Genomic DNA, 27,281 nt, shown 5'->3' with positions numbered 1-27,281 from the left:
TTCGTTTACCAGCACCTTTATTCAAGCGGAAAGACATTATACAACCATATTTCTTGTTTATTATTCCAATGTCCAAACTGTACCCGTTGTGTTGAATTACAGGTGCCTACTCTTAGTGAAAACATAGCCGGAGACCCCAAGATATTAGGGAAGCTGTACTCATTCCTAGACGCCAAACCCCCTCTCAACCCCCTTCTAGCGAGCTTCTTTGCTAAAACTATTGAAGTTCTCTTTACCCACAGTGCGGCACACCAGGTAATCTATACTAAATACTTATAATGTATTCAAATTATTATTATTCTTTGTCGGTTGCATCGTGAATGAACCTTTTTCTTAAATTTCCTGAACTAATTAAAAAATATATAGTTTTTCCACTTTTTTAACCTGATCTATGTTTCTGTCGCACATGTGATCTATCGGCAGCTATCCACGTGCATGGGTGTCGCATATTTGATCCTTGAAGTTTCACTAAAACACGTGCATAATGCGAAAACGTGATGGGATAGATTGCGTTGAAACGGTCAGCGTTGCAAAGAATAAATTTCATGATTTCTTAACTGTATACATACATACACCTTTGCAAAAGATGTAATCCTTTCTATAGAAATTTAAAATAAATCATTGATCGTTATAAAATTGCTGACAAAATTCAAACGCACTAGACTTAACTCATAGCATTTATAAATATTTATTTTTTTTTTTATTTATTATTGAACATTATAAATGATAACAATATGTAGACTTATAAATAATTTGTTCATTATTATTCTATTTCTCCATAAGTTGAGCTCCAGGAGCTCGTGTTTATGCATGATCAATAATTTATTTATCTCGTTTAATATTATCAGTCTGATCTGCTTTGCTGATAGTCACTTACTTGACTAAGTCATTGAAGGCTATTTGATGGTGGATTATCTTGATGCAATCTGTCAGTGGAATGAAAATTGTCCGTCCAATCTTTTTTATAAGCATTGCACGTTGCAGAAATAAATTACATACATTAAATTTACAGACACAAAACTACTTTGGTTACTTTGCTTATTCATTAAAAATGCTCATTGTTTGCACTTTTTATCTCCTGCATTCTTTTCAAGGTGCCTTTCTCATTATGTTTTTTTTTATAAAATTGTCAATTCAATTTTTTTTTCTTAAAAGAAAGACAAAAATTCCCGGATTACGAATAACCTGACAATATTTGAAAATCTCCTACTACCACCACAGAGTGCGGTAATATTATTAAAAAATGATTATTTTAACAAATATTTGTCGATAAAATGATTGGCATTAAAATATCAAATATATTTTTGACAAATTGTATTATTCAAGATAAAGAGAAAAACCACAATACAAAATTAGAGGTATATATTATCTTAAGCGGTGTATACACGGTGTCCGGAAACTCGTAGTACAAGCGGGAAACTGGAGAATCTACACCACATGGGGAACCCAAAAAAACATAAAGTTTTTTGATTTGAGCATTTTCAAAAAAAAAAAAAAAAACAAAAAAAAAAATTTTTCGGCTATTTTAGGGTTAAAGTTTTTTCTGGTGTTTAGGGTTGAATAACAGATGTTTTAACCCTGCAGAGCAGAAATATTTTATGATTACACCGGGTTAAATGAAGGGTGATTTCAAAATAATGCTTCAAATCCGAGTTTCTTCATTTGTTTTACTTTCAAATAGTTTTAATTAGTTGGATACTTTGATCTTCAGTAATAATTTATAAGAATTTGATTAAAAAAAAAAAAAAAAAAAAATCAACTTCAAACTCGATTTACTCGATAACGAAAGCTCAAATAAAAAAAAATATACTACAAAATCGACTCCAAATGTGATGTAGATTCACCAGTTTCCCGCTTGTACTACGAGTTTCCGGACACCCTGTATATTTAAAAAAAAATTTCATTTCAAAAAAATTTCGGCATTCTCTGAGAAAATGATTATGAATCAAATCAAATCCACTATTTTATTAATAGCCCATACCTTTTACAAAATATTCATTTCAGATGTCCATTAAGAGTAACTCGTTCTCCGGACACATTTTATATTCCCAAGAGCAATACTAATTATCTTGAAAATGTATTTATAAGAAGAAGCTGTAGCACCTTTAATAGATTATGCACAAATATCGATGTGTTCAATACGAGCCTCGCAGGATTCATAGCATTCCTAAGAGAGTAGCGTTCGATCGTTGCGGGAAACTTAGTAGTGTTAATGTGTGTATTGTTTTTGTATGGGTTGAATCTGTAGTTTTTTTTATTTTTTTGGAGATTTTCCTTTTCTACTAGTTAGTATTTATATTGTATTGTATTATTTATATTCATATTCATATTCATATGTTTTTTTACCTATATATAAAATGAATCTTCTGTGGAAACTTTACTGGTTTATGTAACTTGGTAAAAATGATTTGTATTAAAATATATTTGTATAACTGTTTGTTTCCCAAATAAAATAAAATAAAATGGCATTGAAATGTCTCTTGTGGAAAAATTGTCATATTCGCAGTATTGCCGAATATGAAATAAATATGACATTTTCGTAGAGACAAATAATCTTTTAACTGCTTCACGTTTCCAATTAGAATTATGTATTGCTCTTTTTTTCTTGTTTTTTTTTTTTTTCAAATTGTCTTTGTTTTTCTGTTTTCCAGGACTGGTACACCTACCAGTTAATGTGCCTTCAAGTGATTGAGTTTTTCAAGAGTTGTCCAGATTTTTTACCAAAAATTTTAGAACATATCGGCACCTCCGGAATCATGAACTCCTTGCAGTACATCACTCAAGTCCCAGTCGATGATATGAAAAATAATATACTTACAGTAAGTTTTACAAAGATATAAGCTTCAATACACCATATGTTAGGATCTGGGAAATCCAACATTCAATAGTTGGACACGCGGCGCAGTAATCAGACGTTTTATTACTTCAAGCTGGACCTAATTATCTGATATTTATGATGCTGATTGTACACCTTATTTTAATTAATTAATTAATGTCTGATTTGTCTTACATAATCCGACACTTCCAATAATCTGACATCAGACCGGTTTTCTTAGTGTCTGTACCGAGCTTGTACTGTACAGTGGAACCTCTCATAACGAGCAAAACATGATGAAAAAAATGCTCCCTTAACGAGCGACATTTCACATAACGAGGGACGCAGAAAGTCCTATCTTCACGTCACTCACTTGTGAGCTGGGACTTCCGCGCCAGTCTCCAGTTGGCACACGTTCCGCTATCATGTTAGTGTCACATGTGATCACACATTTTTCCAAACTTGTGTTCAGACATTATTTTTAATATTTTGTGCAAATTTTAATAACCCTTGCAAAAATGTCCCTAAAGAAAAGACCAAAAGAGAAAGTAACTGTAGAAATAAAATGTAAAATCATTGAAAAGCGAGAATGTGGCGTGAGAGTGGCTAATCCCTCGGGTAATGGATCCTCGCTTCGGTTTGGAAGTAGCTTTTGCCAAAGTGCGTTGTCGAATGTGATTTTGAGAGACTTGAAACAGTACCTGTGGAGTCCACGGTCAACGAGATTGTGTCTTTGGCCAATACCATGGAACTGGAGGTGAATATCAACGATATTGATGAGCTGGTAGAAGAGCACATTCAAGAGCTGAACACCGAAGAGCTTATGGAGTTGCATTGTGTTTCACAGCAAGAAGTTACAGCGATGTGTTTGTTAGTGCATGAGGAGGAAGTAGCAGAGCAACAATCTTCTGGCGCTCTTCTGAAAGCATGGGAAACTGTTGCATCGTACACTATAAGGAGTACTAATAAGGAGGTGGCTATGCGTTCTACAAATTTATTCAATGATAATGCTGTGTCACATTTTCACTAAACTTTGAAGCATCGGCAAAAAAAATGTCTATACAGCTTTCTAGTAAAAAAATAATGAATTATTAGTCATAAATAATAAACTATTATTTCGTTTTTTGCTAATCGAAATCACATTCCAGTTTGTTACTCTCCTTAACAACTTATGAGTAAGTAATTTCATTAGAAAAAGCTTTAAAAATAAAAGAGTATTTTTTTGGCATGGAACGCATTGTAGTATTTTAAATTGATTTATATGGGAAAAATTGTTTTGCTTAACGAGTGTTTCACATAAGAAGTATGATTCTGGAACGAATTAAGCTCGTTATGAGAGGTTTCACTGTATTTGATAATATGAATAATTACTTCTTTTATCAAATTTTTTCATCAAAATCTTTTCACATTCATTGTAATTACATATTATAAGGGTCTGTGAAATTTAAAGATTTTTAAGTAGATATCTAGTATGTATTCTATTATACTAATGATGAATTTATTTTTCAGTGGCTAGATTCACAAAATTTAATTGAAAAGTTAATAGCTCTAATTTGCGGAACGTACACAACAACCTACGTAAAAGAAGCCGCAATTGACGCAGATATTCCCAAAGATGCCGTTGTTAACTTGGACATAGCAAACTCCAACCAACCATCTGAGGAAACCCCCAAAACTAAGGCTGAACTGAAAGTGGATTCAAGTGATAATGTGGCTGTTGAAGGATCGAAACCTGTTGAAGAATCTAAACCCGTTGAAGAAATAGAGATCAAGGCTGTTGAAGGATCTAAAACTGATGAATCTAATGTTGTTGTGCCTGAAGACGTAGTATCGAATGGACCTGTTGAAATTAAAAACAATTTGGACGAATTATTGCCTCCCATTGCTGCTGAGAAGTTGGATGAGAGATTGCTAACCAGTCGGTCCACTAATGCGTCTCAACTGATTTGCAATTTTATCTCAAAAGGACGGGAGCCAAATACTGACTTGTAAGTCCCAATATTTTTGTTGTTTGTTGGTTCTTTGTTTATTTATCAATCTATTGACAGAATTAATTTTTAATTTCTTTCATGTCACTTTGTATTGGTATGTTTACAATTTTATACTTTGACCAATGTAAACATGACGGTGGACACCAGTGACACTCGTATTTATTTTAATAATGCAAACAATATTGAAATTATTAATCTTCACGTACCCGAAGGTATTATCCGTCGGGGGTCACTAAGGTCCCCCATATAATATTGTGGAAAGATTGTGTCTCTTAATGTTCCTTTTGCCCTTTCCAGTAACACTCAGATATTAATTACCACCTACCATTTTAAACGGACTTAATACAAAACAGTAAAAGAGATAGTTCCTCTTTCCAGTAAAATGCACCTTTTATGGCCGCAATTGTGGCAGGTTTCGGCAAAGTTTTTTTTTAAATAACGCTGGGGGGGGTGGGAGTAATTTTGTTGGAATGGATAGATATTATTTAATATAATAATTAAAATAAAATAACTTTGTTTAAATACCACTTTATTGTATATATTTATAACCAACCGGTTTCAGTTCAGCCCGAACCTTCATCAGGGTTAATAAAAACATATAATAATAATATGTTTTTATTAACCCTGATGAAGGTTCGGGCTGAACTGAAACCGGTTGGTTATAAATATATACAATAAAGTGGTATTTAAACAAAGTTATTTTATTTTAATTATTATAATTATGTATACCCACAAAGTGTTTGCTACAAGTGAAAAATTATTATTTAATATCTTAAAACAATAATAACGGGATTTATTTTTTTAACGCAGATCAATTACTGAATAGTTTTTTCTATAGAATTACCTACATTGTAAAGTATGATGCAAAAAACAACTTAGATATTCCACAAAACTCTTATCTGGGGTAAGTGTATTACCCCCCTCCGGTGCGGGGTGGTTAAGAACACGCCAGTAATAGATGCTCCCAGTATCGTGAGAAAAAGATCACAATTCAATCGATATGTTGCTTGAATTGACATTAGTTTTGCTTAGTGACCAAATATGAACAGCCAGGTATTTCCCGACCTTCCCCTTCTCATTCCTTCCCCTCCCCAATTCCTTCAACCTGGCGCCGTACAGTTTTTTTTTTACTTGAATACTGCACAAGAGGCACTGTGGGACAATTGCATCCCCAATGGAGAATTTTCACAAACCATGAAAACTGTCAAAGTTTTTAGTTATTGTACTAAAAATGTGTAATATTTTCATTAATTGATTTCATAAACAATGTAAAACCAATCTAAAAGGTTTCAACCGGCTACAACGTCATTATGACGTAAAAAAAGCTAATTGCTGGTAAGACATCTGTCACCAACGTTGCCCGGCGTGACATCAACGCCATCATATTCAAGAATAAAAACAAACATATCATTTTGGTGGCAAATCGAAAATAGCATATTTTAAATCTATGTACAAAATTTATTAATCATAATAAAAATACCTTTCGGGGTGTGTTGTGAGACTGAAGGGAAGTAGATGGGGAGAGGAAGGTCGGAACATATAACAAAAACTGACTTACTAAGTTGTCAATACTAAAAACCTTACTTAATTTTTTTTTTTTTAATTTGTGTAAAATTATTGTCTACATTTTCTGTCTTATTCATTGATAAATAAATTTAACAATCACTTCAAGTAGAAATAAGGTATGATTAATAATCTATGATTTATTTTAGCCTATTGTCTGTACAAAGTTTTGTATCTTTTTATTACAGAGGGCACAAATTTTACAATCCCCTTCTGGCCAAATGTCTGTCGGCTGAAATTATCAACCAGCTCCTGGAATCTATCTTCAACTCACCGGAAAACAATAGGAAGAATTCCATCTACAACGGAATACAAGTTTTGCTGACTCTGCTTAATGATGAAACCGGGTAAGAATGTAAATGAAAAATCAACAGTAATGTTATTATTTCTGCGAAATATGTCACATCACGTTGAATATTATTATTATTTCTGTGAAATATGTCACATCACGTTCAATATTATTATTATTTCTGTGAAATATGTCACATCACGTTGAATATTATTATTATTTCTGTGAAATATGTCACATCACGTTCAATATTATTATTATTTCTGTGAAATATGTCACATTACGTTGAATATTATTATTTCGGTGAAATATGTCAAATCACATTCAATATTATTATTATTATTTCTGCGAAATATGTCACATCACATTGAATATTATTAATTATACATACTACTTTCGGTGCATGATTTAAAATTGTATTCCTGCGCAAAATTATCAATGAACTTTTAACTGATAAGTTTGTAAATCATTTTAGACTAGTGATAAATTGGGTAACAAAATTATATCATTTATTGATAATTGTTTATTTTGAAATAGATGAATATTATATGATTAATAGAGTAAAGATACGTTACTAAGATAACGCATGTGGTTTCACTGAACTAGGTCCAGTGAAAAGTACTTTAGCAGGCCATTCGTATAGCTATTTCATTCATACACACATTCTTTGAATAGCAAAAGCGGTGCTACATTTCTTTGTTGGATTACTACGAATATAACATGTCTTGGTTTTTTATATTGTCATTGGGTAGATGTCGATATTTTTAAAGTTTTGAAAAATCCTGAGGCAAATATTTTTTTTACAAATATCTTAATTTTTCGAAGAAAACTTCTTCTAACTGCTTTTCACTTTGTGATGGCATTATTTATTTTTTATTAAAACACAAATAACATTGTTTACATCACTTTATTTCGATACAAAATCTCAACATGTTTCATGAACCAAGTTCACTTCATCAGGAGCACAAGTATACTTGTGCTCCTGATGAAGTGAACTTGGTTCATGAAACATGTTGAGATTTTGTATCGAAATAAAGTGATGTAAACAATGTTATTTGTGTTTTAATAAAAAATAAATATCTTAAGCTTCAAAATGAACATTTACGGCCGCTGTTCCCAACTTTTTAATCGTTATCTAAGTTCAAATCTTTGTTTTGGCTCAGCCAAGCGATTTTTAAGCATTTTGTAGGGAACGTTCGATTTGCGTTGTTCCCAATCATTTTATCTTTGAAAATCTTAAGTAGTAGGAGTTTCTAGGCCAATACAACTATTTTCAGTTCACAACGTCATTTCCATAAGAAGTTTTGAAATATCCATTTTACTATCAAATTAAGGAGACACATCATGTTGGGTGGAGTTGGTTCCATAATAATTGTTCAATAGAATAGATTTAAAAAATAAAATATGTATTGAAATTCAGAAGAAGCAAAAAATTTATGGGTTAAATTAATATAGTTAGACCGCAAATTTATGTGTGTCATGCTGCAAATCTTATCTATGTTTTCATTTAGATATAATGTAATTTTTTAGGCAAATCCAGCAACCCATAGTAAAGCAAGAAGAGATTCACAGAATTGCCGAAATCGTCACCCCCTGGCTTCCGCAGTTTGTGAATATCTTGAAGGACCCCCCAATACTACCCAATGTAAGCTATTTTTACAATAATTAATCCTGTACCTATCTTTCAACTATATTGAATATTCCAAGAACAACTTTGAAGAAATATGATCACTTCGGTTAGACTTTGTCCTTTTTTAAGATACTAGCTGACGCTGTACTCGGCGTTGATGGGGGTTATTCTTAGGAGATACCTACCATCGTTGACTTTTCTGTAGGCGTTTCTAAGATATACAATTCTGTAGTACATTATTTTGATGTATCTTATATAAGGTTTAGCCAGCGTTATTTGATTACAAAACATCGAGTTTTCTCTACTTTCCATAAATATAATATGAATGTATTATATACATAAACCTTCCGGAAGAAATTCTCTAAATGATTGAAAACCCTACCAAAATCCGTTGTGTAGTTTTGAAGAACTAAGCGCACAAACAGACAGACGCGGATAGCGACTTTATTTTATAATATTTAGGGATGAGGTGTCAAAGTTTGCAAAGACGATTTCTAATTTTAAGATAGAATCTTGTGTAAAGTATGTGCAGATAGAACCATACGCAACCAGCTAGGGCATAATAATTCATTGCATAAGGTTCTAACTACATCTCCCAATGTCATCCCAAGACAGGGCCATGTTCTAATTAAATATTATAAGCCTCAAATCAGAAAATTAAATAGATTATGAAAAATCATCTTTGCACACTTTGACCCCTCAGAAGGCGAAGTTAGAACCCTGTCCAGCTAATGTGATGAACTACACTGCGCCTCATAAAAATTGATCAACTGTCAGATACAAATAAAATGGCAATTGCAAAAGGTTCAAAGTGATGTTAGAACCCTGTAAAATAAATAGAAACTTTAAAACCTTGATGTTAGAACTTCATCATACAGGTATCTACGGAAATACAACACAGATAGCTCTGAAAGTTATTGTGGTTATAGAAATGAGCAAAAGATACAGTTTTGCATTCATAGGCCATTTTTGAAAAAAATGTCAGCAAACTTTGTCCAATTAAGGTGACGATATAGAACCACTTGTTCCGGTCTGATGAACTCCTGTGTCGTGAACATATTTTAATCTTGTGTACAGTTTTCCTGTGGGAAATTTATAGGTCAACGCCTTCTATTTACAACTCGCAACATTATTACTACATACTAGCTTTGAAGTGTCAATTGATTTGTCACATATTTAGACAAGATACCATATTATTTGTTTAATAAGTTTAAGTTTAATAATATTATAATAATTTGTTTTCGTTTGTACAAAAACCTTGTCTTGTAAACATAAATCTTTTAAAAATAATTATATATATGTAGCGATGCTACTACAATATTCGGGAATGTTCGCCCATGCAAAAAGCATCGTATCTAGAACCCTCTAGCGAAGCATCGTAGAGGCGGCGCATCTACCTACACACCCCAAGATTCTCGATACACGGGCGTCTATAAAAACGGGCGGCGTCGAGATGTACTTAGTCAGTCTATAATCAGCAGTTACAAGTGAGCAACCTGTGAGCAACTCTGCTACTTACTCAAAATAAACGCTGTGACCTCACAACCTACATCTTTCACTGTCTCCTTACCAAATCCCCAAATATATATATATAAATCTCCGTGGATACTCAAAAAATTAACAAAACACCTTTTGTATCCAATCCTTGAAAACACTTCCTTGCATATAGATTAGTAGAAGCATGGAACAAACTTCCATAACATGTCATTGATGCTACTAATATAAACCAATTTAAAGCTCGATTGGATTCTTATTTGGGGAGAAGAAAGGATTAACTTATTAATAGGATTAATATTAGTATTTATTGATATATGACACTAACTGATTTTTCTTACCTACCAATCGTTCATTTCAGGGTTTGACAAAGGACCAGGCCGTGGGAGTGGCGCGCCTGACCGTGGCCCATCTCCTGGTGGTGATGGTGGACACAGACAGCCCAGCCGTGACCGCCGCCGTCGTGGAGCACCAGGTCTTCACGCTGCTGCTGGACATGTTCTTCCAGTTCCAGTGGAACAACTTCCTGCACGCGCATGTTGAGAGCATCATCGAAAAGGCGCTCAACGCCCCCTCACAGAAGGAGATCTACAAGAAGCATGTGAGATGGTTCTCTTGTATATTTACCTGGTGATACTAATGTTGGAATCCAATAATGAAAGCTGCTACAGTTATTACCGCCCTTACCAAAAATACTAAATTCGGTTGTGGGTCGGATTGTAACTCTGGTCCAATTTTGAATTTTTTCAAATTTAAGTGTCATTTTCAAAATTGGAACTGTTTTGTCAAGCGAATGTTTGAAATGTGTATTCTTTTAAATTTCTTAGGGTTAATCTTGACAATTAAAGTCAGACTTTGTGATTTTCATGAGTCTTTCGCTCTTTAGCAAACATGCAATTTTTATCAATCCTACAATTATAATATTTTCAATAGGCTCAGATTAATATTCACGAGGGTGGTCTGAAAAGTTTCCGACCTAACAGTGAAACAAGATTTTTTTATTTATAAGAAGTTTATTATTTATTTTTCTACATAGTCTCCTTGTAACTCTACACTCTTCTCCTAGATATGCTCCCATCTCTCTAACCCATCCAAATAGTACCTACTCGGCGTTTTTCTCTGCAAAATAATTGTTCACAAAGGTGATTGCCTCCTCATTTGACGAAAATCTCTGTCCTCCGAGCGCAGTTTTTAGATTAGGAAACAAAAAGAAGTCGCTTGGGGCTAGATCTGGTGAGTAAGGCGGATGGTCAAGCAGTTCAAACCATAATTCGTGGATTTTTGCCATGGCAACCACTGAGGTGTGAGACGTCGCATTGTCTTGGTGAAACAGGATTTTCTTTTTCTGCAAATGTGGCCATTTTTCCGCAATTTCTGCCTTCAGCTTGTCAAGTAATGATGCGTAGTATGCTCCTGTAATAGTTTTACCTTTTTGAAGATAATCAATTATGATAATAATAATAATTGGACAATTTTTATAGCGCCGCTTTTGTGAGTTATCACCTCAGGGGCGCTCTCCATAACTATCCCAAAAAACAGTCACCATCACTTTCCCAGCCAAGAAAACAGTTTTTGCTTTTTTTGGAGCTGGTTCCCCTTTGCAGTCCACTGTTTTGACTGTATTTTTGCTTTGGGTGTATAATAGTGTATCCAAGTTTCATCTTCAGTAATTAATCGGCGCCAAAACTTGGATTTATTGCGCCTGAACTGTGACAACAGAGCGTTGGAAATGTTCATTCGAACACGTTTTTGGTCTAACGTGAGCAAACGTGGCACCCAATGCGTGGAAAGCTTTCTCATGTCTAAATCTTGATTTAATATGTGACGACACGTTCTTTGGACATTTTCATAACCTCTGATATCTCTCTCACTTTAATTCGGCGGTCGTCTAACACTATTTGATGAAGTTTAGCAATGTTATCGTCAGTAGTTGCAGTTTTTGGACGTCCCGAAAGTTCATCGTCTCCCAAGCTCTTACGGCTACGTTTAAATTCATCTGCCCAAAATTTCACTGTGGTAAATGATGGTGCAGAGTCCCCATACACAGAGTCCAACTCATCTTTGATTTGCGTAAGCGTATTGCCTTTCAAAAACAAAAATTTAATAACAGCTCGATACTCAATTTTTTTCCATTTTCATAAAAACACACACATCGACTCACTCAAACGACTGTCAACTAAAAACTATGCGTCCAAAATGGGCAAAACTTTGGTGAGTCACTGTCAAAAGATGCACAGCTACATTCACTAGCTTTTATTGACGAGTACTGCCATCTTTGCGTCCAGTTCGGAAACTTTTCAGACCACCCTCGTACAATTGTCAATTTGCTCTCTGTTAGGAACTCTAACCATCCTACTGAAATACCGGCCCCTATCACCCATTCATAATAAAATATTATTGGAAATGGCTTTAGCCATGTTTGGTGACCAGATCTGATTAGCCAAGTTTCCATCCTTCCTTTCCCCCATATGCTTCCCTTCCTCACTTCTTTTAGCCTCACAACATAGCCCTAATTGCGGACGCCATAGCCTCATTGGCTCCATACGATTGAGATCAGTTGAGATTCTTGTGTGATTTTTTGTTAAAGTAAAATTACAGCAATACTGTAGAAAACCAATTTTTTAAACAATATTCAATGTGTACCACTCATAATAATCAATTATTTCTCTTTTTTTGCAGTTATTTACGGATTGTAAATTAATCAAAAGAATTTACACCGCCTGGGATGAAAATGTTAAGCCGTAAGTTAAAAAGTCTAATTTTCCCTATACTGATTTCGAACCACATCAGTGAAGAACTCAAATTGAAAATGGCCACTGAAATGTGCATTTTGACATAAGATTCGAGTTCAGCCCCCTCTAACCTCCCCATGTACCATTTTTGAACCTCATTGGTGTAGAACTCAAATTCAAAATGGCTGCCGAAATTGTGCATTTTGATGAGTTTCGTTCTAGCTTCTGAACTATGTTCTTCATGGTGACCGGATAACTCATCAAATTACAATTCAACACATCTTTAAAAAGTGATATAACGTCATGAAGGGTGACAAAAATTAGGTTACGTTGGTTAGGTTTATAGGATAGTTTTTTTTTTTCATCACTTTAAAGGTGAATTGTTATTGTGTTAAGTTATCATGGAACCGGTCTTCATTATTAAGTCTGCCAATTTCGTAACAATAAATTGACTTTATTTTCCAGTGACAAAGCTCGACCCGGCTACATGGGCCATATGATACAGATAGCCAACCACATGAAGCACGCCATCTGCTCCGACATATCCTGCGACTCCACCTCCATGCCGGACCTCGATCTGTGGGAGAAACTGCTTGAGAGGCTGAACGAGGTCAACACATTGTACTCCACCTGTTTGGTAAGAATACCACCTTTGTACTTACTCAAATCTAACGGGAATTCTAAAAATAAGGCACTTTCTAGTACAAACTTTTATCCTCCACTAAGTGAGAGTTTTATGAGCCCTTTCACATCAGCATGCCAATAGACGTTGTTGTGAAAGGATGCGTTCAGCTTCTGTTCTTTTTTTGTGATACTCTTTTCAAGTGTTCACTGATTTTTGTAAGACTCTTTTCAAGTATTCACTGATTTTTGTAAGACTCATTTCAAGCATTCACTAATTTTTGTAAGACTCTTTTCAAGCGTTCACTGATTTTTGTAAGACTCATTTCAAACATTCACTGATTTGTGTAAGACTCTTTTCAAGCGTTCACTGATTTTTGTAAGACTTTTTTCAAGCGTTCACTGATTTTTGTAAGACTCTTTTCTAGTGTCCACTGATTTTTTAATGGCTCATTTTCAAGAGAAACACGTGCGGCAGTGTAATTTTGTATCCTGTTGGGGGAAAATGCAGCATAAAAACTAGACACTGCCCTGAGAAAATCTCAAAGTTTACCAATGATTTTAGTGTGTTAAAATATGTTGATATAATCATCCTCTCAATTAATTTTCATTACTGTCCAAATATGTCAGAATGGAATTAAAAATATGAAGCTAAATTGCCATCGATTTTAACCACTGCTATTCCACATATTATGAACTTTAGCATTTTCATTGGTGTATGGAAAACCCATAAAATACTCAATTATTTAATGACTTTCAATATTACAGTAGAACCTCGTTAATTCGAAATCCAGCGGACATCAAAAATCAAATTTCGAATTAACGAATTCCCACGTAATTCGAAATTTTATGAAAAAAAAAAAAAAAAAAATACGCCGAAAATCGATTTTCTCGGCCGCCTCTTCAAATCCGGGTGGTATTTTAGTTGTAAATTCGTATTAATACCAATTATTTCTTTATTTTCGCGGTCGATTACCGTAGCGGCCGGCCCTGTAAATTCAGATATTCGCAATAAATTCGTAAAAATGCTATATATTTACGCGTAAATCGAGAATTCGCTGCCGATTTCGGTCGCGCCCTACCCTTTAAATTGAGATATTCGTAAAAATACGATATATTTCCGCGTAAATCGAGATTTCGCGGTAATTTTCCGTCGCGGCCGGCCCTTTATTTCAAATATCTGAATTTGAATTCGTAAAAATACGATATATTTCCGCGTAAAACGAGGATTCGCGGCCGTATTCCGTCGCGGCCGGCTGTTATAATTCAGATATTCGAAATAAATTCGTAAAAATATGATATATTTCCGCGTAAATCGAATTTTGTCGGCAGTTTTTCGTAGCGGCCGGCCTTTTAAGTTCAGATATTTGAAGTAAATTCGTAAAAATATGTCATATTTCGGCATGGATCGAAAATTTTCGGCCGATTTCCGTCGCGCCGTATTTTTTCAACGCGGATATTCGAAGTAAAGTTAGTAAAAATACGATATATTTACGTGTAAATCGAAATTACGCGGCCGAGTTTCGTCGCGGCCGACCTTTTAAATGCAGATATTTTGCGTAAACTCGTAAAACTACGACATATATCCGCGTAAAATGTATTTTCTCGGCCCTTTAAACTCGGATATTCGAAATAAATTTGAAAAAATACGACATTCAGTGTAAATCGATTCAGATTTACAAAATAATAATACTAATTAGGACGATGTATAACCACGTAAAAATACATTTTTCGGCGTTTCACCGCCACGGCTGACTTTTAGATTCAGATTTACGAAATATTATGATTTATTTTCGCAAAAATCAAATTTTTTCGAATTACACGAACAAATTTTCGTGCGCGGACAAAAATAAATTTCGAATTACGAATTAACGAATTTCGAATTAAAAAAAATTTTGTATGAAAAAATTTTTCAGCGGAAATTTTTTTTGCGAAAATTTCGAATTACGCATTTTTTAGAATTATCGGGGTTCGAATTAACGGGGTTCTACTGTATAAAGTATTTTGTGTAAAATAATAATTACTATGAAAAGTATGATTCTAAATTATTATTTTTTCTCTTGGATGTTTTCAGGGTGGTTTTCATCCTGCTGACAATAATTTGCAAGGAATTCAGCCCTCTCAACAGGTATACTTTCATGTTTCTCTCAAGTAAAAAAAGTAAACACTAAACACAAGAAAAAAACCAACAATCCTTTTTAGGTTTCATTCTGCTAAAAAAAAAACTTTTTTTAAAATTTTAATGCTGTTTTTATGTCTTTATAGGAATGTTATACATCTGAATATCTGCACCATGATATAAACTTCAATGATGGGGAAGATATCACTGCGTAAGTAAAACCTTTATGTTTTTTTTTTTAAATCGTTCTATATTAAATCAAATAACATGGGATTTTACAAACTAACCACAAAATCCATAAAACTCATGGTTTTTCATGGAATAAAAAAGTATTTGATTTATTTGCACGAGTTTTCCAAGGAACCCAAAACACAAAACTTCTTAACACTCCCGTTCCAGATAGGGGAGGGGGTAATACACTTACCCCAAACAAGAGTTTTATGCTATTTCTAAGTTGTTTTTACATCACATAATCTGTAATTTAGGTATCCTAGAAAAACTATTCGGTAATCGATCTGTATAAGAGTAGTTTGTACAAGAGATGAGAAGGCTGATAAAAATATTCAAAGAAAAGAGATAAAGAGATTCCTGAGGTGTTTCTATGGTAAAACCATGTATGATCGTGTGAGAAATGTGGAGATCCGCAAAGAATGCAAGGCTTATGTAAGCGTAATGAGTTAGATTAAGAAAGGGATGCCTAGATGGTTCGAGCATGTAAAACGAATGAACGAAGAAAGGATTATATATGACGCAAATATCAATGATAGAAGAATTTGGGGACGCCCGAGGAAGACATGGCACAATCAAGTGAACCAGACACAGATACAGAGTTGGGCCATGTCAAGAATCAGAATAATAGAGGAGTATGAATGTGAATAAGGCAGTATCGAACAAATAGAAAACATAATTATAACGCATGTTACGTTTACCCTTATCACCTCTTAACCGATCATAACGCCTTCAATATTTTGCCGACCTATAAACATTAATACTTAATTATGTTGATTTTATATGTGTACTTGTGTGCTTAACAAATGTTGTAAATATTTCAGCGACACCATGGGTGAATTGCCGGATAGCTCTGAACAGATGTTCAGTTCCATGTGTGAAAATACTTCTAGTTCCTTTGGTGGGAACAGCGTGGCAGATCACTGGACTCACGCCAACATTAAAAAGTACTAATACATTATTTATTATCTGTCATTTTTTCACTGACCTTTTGCCTTCGCCCATCTCTCAATAGTACCTACATACCTGAAGCCAATCTGGTTGAGCGGTTAAGGTAACTACGAATCCAGATGTCGCGGGTTCAAATCCCTGCATGCGCTTGTAAATTCTTGTTTAGTTAATTTGTGTTATTTAACATTAATTAGTATAAAACGATGTTATAATGGTGGATACTCTCAGTATCACCCTTGTGAAAGACAACAATGTAGCTTGAAATGGCTTTAGCCGTGTTTGGTGATCACGTCTGAATAGCCAGGTCCTTCTCAACCTTTGTCTTCCCCTGCAACCTTCCCTTCCTCGCTCACTTCGGCCTTTCAACATTCTCTAATTGGGGATGCATAGTTACGCACCAGTCTTGGCGGCAAGTGCGTCAGCCCACCTTCTGCATGGTGGGCCGGATTGGGAGATGCCGGTTAAAGGAGACCCTTTACAACCGGTTACCGCTGTCTGTTACTGCTGTAGGCTGCCTCATTAACCAGTATAAAAATCCCGCCACTGCTGTTGTGCCAGTTTGTGACCGGAAAGGACCCAGCAACAACGTTTGGGGAGCGTTGGGCAATCTCTCCAGCCAGACTCTCCCAGCCCATTGCCTTGCACCGCAGTAGGTTGATTGGATTCATACGCCCATCACTCCTGGACACACTAATCCCCAGCTTCCTACCCACCCCTCATACCTTTTCCCTCACAGACCTTCCTTTCCTCTCAAAAAAAAGACTAACATCATGAATTAGAAACATAAACAAATAATTCCTTACAGCGGCGCGAGTAGAAGGAGTCCTCGGTGCAGGCCAAAACTGTCGGTGAATTTCGCCAACATTCGCGGCCTGCACACAAATTTAAATTCCGTACACCACCACTTTCTCTTCCAACTTTCCTTTCCGAAACGCAGGTAGCCGAGCCTCTAGACGCCTCCTATCGGGATTGCCCGAGCTTCACCCTCGTAGGCAAGTTCAGACCCAGAAGAGGTATATGTCTCTATATCCAAGTTGAAGTCAACTGTGTGCAATTTTCCCCGTTAGTCTTGCCAGTACGGTGTCTATACCGCTCTCCAAACCTCAGCGAATCAGACACATCCGACCTATTCAAAAATTTGAGCGATACTATTGTTATGGGGGACTTCAATGTTCACAACGAATCTTGACTGAAGTTCTCTGGATCAACAGTCTCGGCTGGACAACAGGCGGAATCCTTCGCCCTTTGCCACGGATTGGAGCCAATGGTTCAGGAGCCTACAAGGGTTCCTGATGTCCAGACTCACCGTTAATCCCTCCTCCAATCAGTTAGTCCTATTTCTAACCACTGTGCCACACAGATACATGATTGAGATCGCAGCGCCAATAGGATCGTCCAACCACTTCCTAGTGACGACATCAATCCCTGTTAACTTCAGACTGCCAAACGAGAGGTTGGAGAGAAAAGTGTTGCACTATAGGTCAGCAAATTGGTTTGGTCAGAAAACAGATCAGCTTATAACAAAATGGCAAAGGAAAGCAAGAGGATCTTAAAAAGTTAAAAATTCGAGCACGATCTGCAGATCAGCAAAAGGCTGGCTGCCTACCTGCATGGCAGTGGAGCGTTCTTTTCGCTTGCGGACTCAATAGGTCGCAATTTCTGCAAATCCAGTCTAGCACCTCTTCCCAGACCTGTACAAATCCCCACTGTTTAATTTGGCAACCACCTCTGGTCCGGAGCCCCAAAATACCTGAAAAAAAACCCTTGACTCTGCAGAAACAGGAGGTCCGTTTGACAGGTTCCCCTATCTTAACAGGCGGATTGCAATCTTTAGAGCACAGGCGTCAGGTAGGTATGCTCTCCTTGTTCTACCACTATTACAATGGAAGATGCTCCAAGGAACTAGCGTCATTGATCCCTTCGGCATCTGTGCATAATCGGGAAACACATTTTTGCCACACAATTGTACACGGTTGACATTTGTCACATGAAAACGGGTCGCTTCTACGACTCGTTCTTGAGTTCAACAGCTCGGCTGTGGAACGGTTTGCCGGCCTCTGTGTTTCCTCCCTCCTACAACATGGGTCTCTTCGACCCATGTTCACTTCTTCCTCTCAAAAGTTAGCCATACCAGTGGGAACTCGTTCTAGGAAGTTGGAATTTAAGTGTGCGGTATTTATATTTAATAAATAAGGCTTTCTATGGAAAAACAGAAGATTTATATTTATACCGTCAAATAATAAAATTGTACACAATGATTAGAGTCTCAGAAATCAATAATGATTCTAATTCTTTTTCGTAGCATTACTGGTGAGAATATCTTGGAAGATAATGACAACGGGAACGCTGAAGACAAGGCCACCACCAATCTGGGGGAATTGGAAGACGGTGCTTACTTTGCCCACCTGCTCAACGACTACACGGAGTACGAGACTATGAATGCCTTCAACAAGTGGCTCCGGAACAATGATTGGTAATAACAAAAGCCATAAAACATTATTATCTACAAAAACATTACTTTTAAAAGCATCATCAAGGGTGAGCGTTCCATTTGGAAATTTCCTGCCCACATTAAAAAAATCATACCCCAAATTTTAATATGGAGATGTATAAACTGATTGTATTGCTATATAACTAATGAATCCACCTATATTTACCTTTCATCCCATATTTATAAAAAAACTATTCAAAAATCTTTAACTTTATAAACATGCAAATTCAGCACGTTAGTTTCTTTGAAATTGCAGTTTGTAGGACTTATTCCGGTCAACATAGAATATTGTCTATTTCTGTATGTTGTCTATGCCTACTTGATAATCAAAGATACAAATATATATTATAAAACTCAATTTTAATCGTTTAACAGCTGTTAGAAATTTTTGTACTAAAAACACATAAAATAAATCAATTCATTTACGAATACACTGGTATATAAATATGTAACAAAAATCGAATAAAACAAACACTTATATTTTAACAAACGAGCTCAACAATATTGAAATTTAGACGTGTTGGCCACATAATGTCGATTTGAAAAATATGTTGATAAAATGGGAGCTTTCTACTAACTCAAACTGTAGATCGTGAGAAGATTTAAAAAAATATATTTAAATGTTTTATGAAAGGCAGATAAATTTGGCACATTATCGCAAGCGATCGCTCAAACTTGCCATAATATGCCAAAAATTGTTCTAGTGGTTATAGGTCATACAAGTTATTTATCTGTAAATTCTAAATGGGTAGTTAGGAATATGTCTAAGGTTGCAATGAATAAAATTCTCCAACTGTAATCTTAAATTCTATGTGAAATAGATGTTGGAATTTTAGGTAAAACATTAAAAATGCCGAAATACAGAAATTAATTAATTAACTCAGCTTTTTTTGACATTGAAATTATATTTGTTCCAAAATATGTAATAAAATATACCTAGTTATTAAATGTATACTCGGCCCACGTATGCAAAACATTAAGACATCTGAACCACTTACAATCCATGCATTTTGTATGAAAATAGATGCTTTAGGAACAGACTTGTTAAGCCCTGCATCCAGATGCGTGTAATGCAACGTGTAAAGCAAATTGTTTGGACGGTACATTGCATTTTCTTATTTGCATCCAAACAATTGCGTTGCGAACGGCGTTGCATTGCATGTTGCATTGCAAAGCAATCCTCTCCCCATGCAACACTGATCTGCACTGTCCAGATCGCAGTGGCACATATGAAAGGTGGGGGGATGTCTGTCACGATTTCCAACGCGTATGACCAGTGTGTTTCTAGATCTTATGTACGTGATGCGGTTGATTTGATATGGAATTCGCTTTCAGAATCACAAGGGCGTGTTTTATCTATTGTGCGTTGCTTACATAGGACGATTGTGCACGTCAGCTTGGGTATGTTGCATGGCCCACTGTGTCCATACCTTTAATATAATTTATATTTTTTCAGTCCTGATTGGATTGACGATAACGGCAGTACCGCTGTGACACCCCCTATCCCCGCCATTACAGAAAACAATTCTTCACGTAAGTTCTCCCACATTCTTTACTATTATTTATGGAATCAATGTGCGTCCAAATGTATTCATTAATTTGAACTAAATTTGCATGAATATCATTTATTCTGTGCTTGTTTTTGTATCGTCGCTGAGCTCTTAAAACTTCCAATGTTATGTAATCCTTAATATGTACAAAATTAAAATCGTTTCTGTGATGCATCGCCCACATAACAATATGTCATTTTTCTCCCATTGGAAATTTATATTTAGTCACATTCATTTATAATGCATATGTCGTTATAGCGTATAGCAAAGATAATAGAATTAAAAGAGATAGGTCATGAACCATTATTAGTATGAACATCGTCTTTCACCCAAACTGCTGCAAATAATAGCATCTAAGGACAGTGGCACCCTGCCTTTTTTCACCTTTCATTGGCTCCGCTGCTTTGACAGTTCTTGGAGTTTGGCCGTAGTTGGGTGACAATCAGCTCGCTTCTACACCATATCTCTCTTTACTGTATTATCTATGGGTTGTAGTGTCATTATTACATAGCATTACACATATAAAATAATATCCTTTCATTCTAATAGCTTGGGGTGACATGGGTAACTTGTCCAATGAACAAAGCGGCTGGGCTGACTTTGGGAACCTTCAAGAAACTGCCGGAATATCAAACGTCCCCCACACCTTCACCTGCGAAGCTTTCGCCGCATTCGATCAAGAAAATGTTCCAACACCCATAGAAGGCGACATTAAGGAACCTGCTATTCCTAAACTTGAAACTCCCATCCTCGCTGACCCTAAAGGGGATGTCGAAGGTAGCGCGACGAATGAAATGGTCAACGTTCCCAATACAAAAAGATTTGAACAGATTCAGTCGGAGACTTGTAACGACACGATTATAAGTGTGTCCGGAGGGACTCCATCGTTTGCAGATATTGTTCGACAGCAACCTGGTGCTCAAAAAGTGGTTGTGAACATTTTGTCTGAGTCAGCTGCATTGGAAGAATCGGCGCCAGCCACAGGAGGTAGGTTTAAATCATCAATTTTAATTTAAAACCTCACTGTCTTTATTGTGCTTTATGTTTTAGTATTTTTGAGAGATTTGCCGGGAATGTATTTGATAACCATCTGTCGTTATTTTATTTCAGTGGCAGATGTGCCTGATGCTAGTAAGCCCCCTGCAATTGATGTAGAAGCTCTCACCCAGTCTCTAGCCAATGTGTGCATTGAAGAGAAGGTGCCCGCTGTGTTGGATGCCCCGACAGACGCGGAGACTGGCTCTCCTGCGGTGCAGAATAACAACACTGAGCAAGACGCCTCCGCCTCTGTTAATAGTCAAAGATGATTATTTCAAGTCTGTTGATTGATATGGCTCATGACCGCGCAATTATTTAAGGTATTTAGATATCAATTTGTTAATTTCTCTCCGAACAAACAATGTTATGTCTCTTCGATGATCTGGCCAACATTCTATTGACAGTAACGGCTAATGGCTCAAGAAGAATATTGACTTGACAAAGTCTTTATATTGAATTTATAATGCGCTACGATAAACCAATCAGTTTTCACTTTTTTACATTTTTAGCAGAAACCTAACCTAAACCTACTTTACCCGATAGATTTATAAAGGCTTTGTTGAAAATATATTATTGCAATAATCACTGTATTATATTATAGTATTAGTATTAGCCCCAAACAAACCCAGTGGAGGTACAGGTACTGTGTCACAACGCATCAGTTACTAAACTAACTGAAGCAGACTTCTAGACTTGTGATTTAACGCTAATGCAAGTGTTTATTAAAGTGTTTTCAAGATGTCATTGTGTTTATTTGCAACATGTTATATAAAGCCTTCAAAGATTTACTCTAAAATGATTGAACATTTTATCTTCTTTCCTAATCCAATCAGTGCCTGCTCAAATTACTTCACATTATAATATTGTTTGAATTTTAATGTTTTTTTAAGTAAATTAATTTGTAATGTGCAATAACACTTTATTTTGCACCATTCTTAAACAATGAATAATGTTTTTTTTGCATGTAAGAGCAACATTCCTGATAGCATATTCTAACATCTTGATGTAAAGTTCGTACATTGTTGCTTGAACAATAGTCATAAAATCTAACATAAAGATATCATGTTTTAATTTAATTTAACACAGGTATTTGTTTTACACCTCTTAATTATAATTTAGAAGTTAAATTATTGTATAGGCGTCATTGGCATTTGAGTGATCTCATTGAAAAGTGGCTCAATTATCCAAGCACGCAATGCCAATGTCTGTTAGCCTACGTAGGGTTTAATCATTTAATCAATATGATTGTATCGATGTGTACACAAAGGTAACCATATCCCCCACTCACCATATCATTGGGAGTTCCGTTGCTCACCTAGTTATCCACATTACCTTACCCTAAGCTGATTCATTCGTTGTTAGAGTTCAAATCAGTATTTACAACGGTGTACATGAACAATGTACATATTGAATAGTGACGCTCATACTGTACAGCCCAATATGCATTTAAATATACATATGTTTTTTATATCCATAGAGAATTGTGTTCTTAACCTGTATTAGTAGACGAATAATTAAATTAATAAAATTTCCAATAATATGTAAAATAAATGCTTTCTGTCAATCAAAGCATTTGAGCAGACTGAGTGTTTTCTGCTATCTCTGGTGCTTTTGATGTTATTACTTTCCATAAATATATATCAGCCAAATTTTAAATAACTACGAGGCATTGACTTCATATAGTGTTGAAAATTATCTACCAGTTAGTAAATAATACAAACTCAATCAACTGCCGCGTCAAATATTAATTGCATCATTTTAAAAACAACCAAGGAAAATGTAGTGCTTCAATTTGCTTTTTTTTCATTTGGCAAGATTAGGAATAAGTTTATAAAATCCCAAATTCTGTGATTATTTCAGATAAATGTCGGTATAACCAAAAAGTATACTTCTCTGCATATTTGTGATAAAATTACGAATTTTGAGTTCTTTGCAAGATGTTAATTTCGTGAAGAGTATTTTGAAGTTTTAAATTTTCATGAGTGATTAAATTTGTTGCATGAAAAATAATAGTTTTGGATTGCTTGCTGAAAAGTAATCACTTTGATTCAGTCGCTTGCCATTTCATTCAGGTTTAACTCTTTGCACGCGGCCGTATCAACTGTTGTTACGGCAAAAAGTCTATACTCACACGCGGCTGTATCAACAGTTGATACGGCAACTTTGACGGCCGATATTCCCGCTCTCTTTCGTCATAAATGTATTTCTTGCTCACTTGGACATTTGTAGAACTATCACGATGCTGACATCTACAAGAATTTCTCAAAAATAAAATTGTATTTCATAAAAAAAGATCGATAACCAAGTGCGCCTCTTCGCGCCTTTTAGTCCTTTAGTTTACATTTTTGTCAACGGATGGCGTTAGTACTAGTTTGTCATTCACAACTTTTCATAACTAAGAATGATAAGTGATCATGGTGTCCCACTTGTGTCTATAAACACAGTGGCCTAAGTACACACACACCGAGAGTGGTTTATTTATGACGCCGAGTGAATGGCGGGACCACATTCAAAAGATACGATACGTCTTTGTATGAAATTTTATGTTTTTGTTTTTATAAACATCTAAGAGTGTTGACACACGAGGATTTGTTTTCATATTGTGGAGAATAATCTGTTCTGTCTATATAGTCCAATAAATCATGCAACAATGCTATAATTTGACATTTAATTGCATGCATAGGTATTTGAAAATATGTTCCGGAGCAAATTAACGCGTTCAAAAGGTTAAAATAGTGACAGAGCTTGTCTGAATGTATCATCAGTGTATATCAGTGCTAGTAGTTCAGTCAGTCTAATCATTTGTTTGTTGAGATTAACCGGGAATAGATTACAATCTTCAGCGAGAATAAACCTCAACAACGATTCCAGAAATTATTATTTTATTAATGTAGCCAATTGTATAACATGTTTATTGTCAGGTTTCTTTTTCTAGCCACTCCATAAAACTTGTAGCCACACTACGTAGATATTCATTCACACTACAGTAATTTTCCCAATTAAATTAATTGCAGTTAAAAAGACTTAATAAATGCATTACAATGCATTATTTTTTTACTCATTGATAATACTATGTAAAATGCATCCTTATTATTTCAATGTTATATTTAGTGGGGTCCAAATAATACATTTTCACTATGTTTTATATTGTACTTATATTTCCACGTGTATTTTTGCAAATAATATAACAGTAATATGTGATACTTTTATATGAAAATGATTTGGTTAATTTGCTTTACCTATAAACTCGTGGCGTTAGAGTTGATGCATGATCGAGACATATTTCCAGCACTCATCACCATCATGCTTGCTGTTTTAAGGTTAATGTAAAAGATTGAGCGATAAGTATTTCTTTATTTGAATAAAAGTATATATCAACGATCAAGTACAGGAATAAATAAGCTTTATTTCTTATTAGAATATATGTAATGTGATCAGTTTGTTTAGTTGTATTACGGAAGCTGCACTTTTGGTGTGCCCTATTTTGTATTCTGAATGCCCCATGTAATTCACCTATTCTATCCACACTGCAGTTGTATTATTATGTGTTGATAAACAATTCTATCTACACTGCAGTTGTATTATCCTGTGTTCATAAACAATTCTATCCACACTGCAGTTGTATTATCCTGTGTTAATAAACAATTGTTTGATTACATCATCTCTTGTCCACATCTTTTAATTTTCCAATTTTTCAACTTTCAAATAGAGGGACTTAAGAATATTATAAAAACAATGGTAAGTACGAAGCGAACATTTCTCAGGAAAATAGTTTGAAACTTTCTACATTATATAAATTACGTTACAATAATATATTACATGCTTATCATAAAGCTCCCCTTGATGTTAAATTTATCAAGTAGGTGGCTACACTTTTTTTCCAAATTGACATTTCTTCATTATACAGAGTGCTTGACTTATTTTAACCAGTGATTTCTGACATTATTTGGAGTAAAAAATGTAGATGCAATTTTGGAATCCGGTGGCTCGCATGTTATTTATTGTATTGTGGTTTATGTATTATTTTTATCACAGACATATGAATATTAATAGACTAGAACAAAAGGGTGAGGGGTAAAATCAACTGTTGAAGAACGAAGAGGGTAAAGCTGACTGTTCTTCGTCAATAAATCAATCTGATAGTATATAGGCAGCATCTCGCCTTATAATATCACCATTTAGTTCTTAAAAGTTAAATCTGCTTTTGAATGAATAGACATTTTTACATGGGAGCGCAAATTACTCGCCACGTTATGAACAAATTTGCGAAGTCCAAATTCGGCAAAAAAAATTTCTTCTACTTTCAGAGTCGAATATTTAGTTTACGTATTTAGTTAAGACACTTTTATAAATGTTCATAATTTACTTCCCAGTAACAACGATGCGCACACTTGAGAATCGCTACATTCAACCAATGTTGGAGGGTTGTCACAACCGCTCTGTACCTATTAATAATAAAATATTGAAATCTTTAAGAAAATATATAACATTTCACTTTTAAGAAAATATATAACATTTCACTTTTAAGAAAATATATAACATTTCACTTTTAACCACTGGAGCGACAGAGAGAATAATGAAAAATAGCTTCACTTGCTCGCCACCTTTGAAAGTTTATTTGGAAAAATTTCCGACCACATTAAAAAAATCATTACTCCATACTTGTATATGTAAACATATAAAAAAATATACTGCTATGTAGCCAATAAACTCACCTATATTTTATTAATTATTTTGTATTTGTATAATTGATAGAAAAATTATAAAAAAATCGTAAACTTTGTAAATGCGCGAATTTTGTGCGTGAGTATATTTGAAATTGCCGCCAGTGGATATTTTGAATATTCACATTGAATATTTTCTACGTTTTATGTTCTCTATGACCTGTTCTACAACCACAGATCCAAATATATACTAGAAAATCATTTTTTTATATGCTGACATCAAGATAAAAATAATGCGTGAAAATTATTTTGTGTTATTTGGTACGTGAACCTGTTAAATTTGAATGAACTAAATTATGATATTTTATACATTTACCACAAAGAAGTGGTACTACATTAGGAAGATACATTAACTGTTTACAATTACCAATAAGAATAACTGCCCTACTTGCTTTATTTAAGTCATTTGATCGTTTTATACAGATAGCCTATTTCACGATGTCAAAATCAGAGTGCTGCTTTTTAAATAATTGTGACTGAGAACTGGAGATTTTTATCCATGTTTTTGGGTTTCGTGATAGAACAAGAAACAAAGATTTAAAAAAAGCCCATATCATAGCAATAAGCTTTGCCAATCTTTCAGGATATACTTTGTAATTTGATAAAATCCTGTGGAATTCTGCCATTTTGTTTGGGAAAATACGAGATGACAGCTAGTTTTTTGTATCGAAAATATGCTAAAAAAAACCCGTTTTTTTAATCAAAGGAGTTGAAAACACATTAATAATTGAATCACGATTAAACTAATATATATTATGGCGTTAAAACGCAAAAAACACAATCACTTACGGCATTTTAAAAGATGTGTAAATATGACCGATTTCTCAAAACAGTTTCGCTTCGAAGGTAAAATTTTTTGAATAAACGTCACATTTAAACCGCCAAATATTTATTCCAGAAGCATCTATGGATAATCGGTGTTGCCATAGATGAAGCCAATTTTACCAGCTTTACAACGGAACAAATTATTGGCCAGGGACTGGTTTAAATAATATTATATTTAATTTTTACGAGTGGTACGTAATAAACGTCGAATAATTCGACA

General features: G+C 34.8%; 1 protein-coding gene across 5 annotated transcripts in view; it reads left to right on the top strand.

Moving 5' to 3' along the window:
* The window catches only part of fmt (phosphatase 6 regulatory subunit 1-like protein fmt), a 31,583-nt gene extending 6,416 nt beyond the window's left edge, over window positions 1-25,167 (top strand). Inside the window, exons 4-18 of one of the 5 annotated variants that reach the window (XM_089637446.1) lie at window positions 103-255; window positions 2,652-2,819; window positions 4,325-4,803; window positions 6,558-6,716; window positions 8,189-8,303; window positions 10,144-10,383; window positions 12,462-12,523; window positions 12,980-13,151; window positions 15,210-15,263; window positions 15,401-15,465; window positions 16,307-16,429; window positions 18,736-18,906; window positions 20,381-20,457; window positions 21,024-21,461; window positions 21,585-25,167. In XM_089637446.1, the coding sequence (XP_089493572.1) occupies window positions 103-255; window positions 2,652-2,819; window positions 4,325-4,803; window positions 6,558-6,716; window positions 8,189-8,303; window positions 10,144-10,383; window positions 12,462-12,523; window positions 12,980-13,151; window positions 15,210-15,263; window positions 15,401-15,465; window positions 16,307-16,429; window positions 18,736-18,906; window positions 20,381-20,457; window positions 21,024-21,461; window positions 21,585-21,781 (2,673 nt within the window). In that variant the 3' untranslated portion in view covers window positions 21,782-25,167. Of the gene's footprint in view, window positions 1-102; window positions 256-2,651; window positions 2,820-4,324; window positions 4,804-6,518; window positions 6,717-8,188; window positions 8,304-10,143; window positions 10,384-12,461; window positions 12,524-12,979; window positions 13,152-15,209; window positions 15,264-15,400; window positions 15,466-16,306; window positions 16,430-18,735; window positions 18,907-20,380; window positions 20,458-21,023; window positions 21,462-21,584 lie in introns of all 5 variants that reach the window. The other 4 variants (XM_089637445.1, XM_089637444.1, XM_089637448.1 and 1 more) reach the window with 4 other exon arrangements.
* The last annotated feature ends 2,114 nt before the right edge of the window (window positions 25,168-27,281 follow it).

The sequence above is a fragment of the Hesperophylax consimilis genome, chromosome 11 (genome assembly GCF_061612785.1).
Source record: "Hesperophylax consimilis isolate HC1 chromosome 11, BYU_Hcon_1.0, whole genome shotgun sequence".
NCBI classification, from domain to species: Eukaryota; Metazoa; Arthropoda; class Insecta; order Trichoptera; family Limnephilidae; genus Hesperophylax; species Hesperophylax consimilis.
The sequence above is the reverse complement of the archived record's forward strand: the minus strand, read 5'-3'. Positions and strand labels throughout refer to the sequence as shown.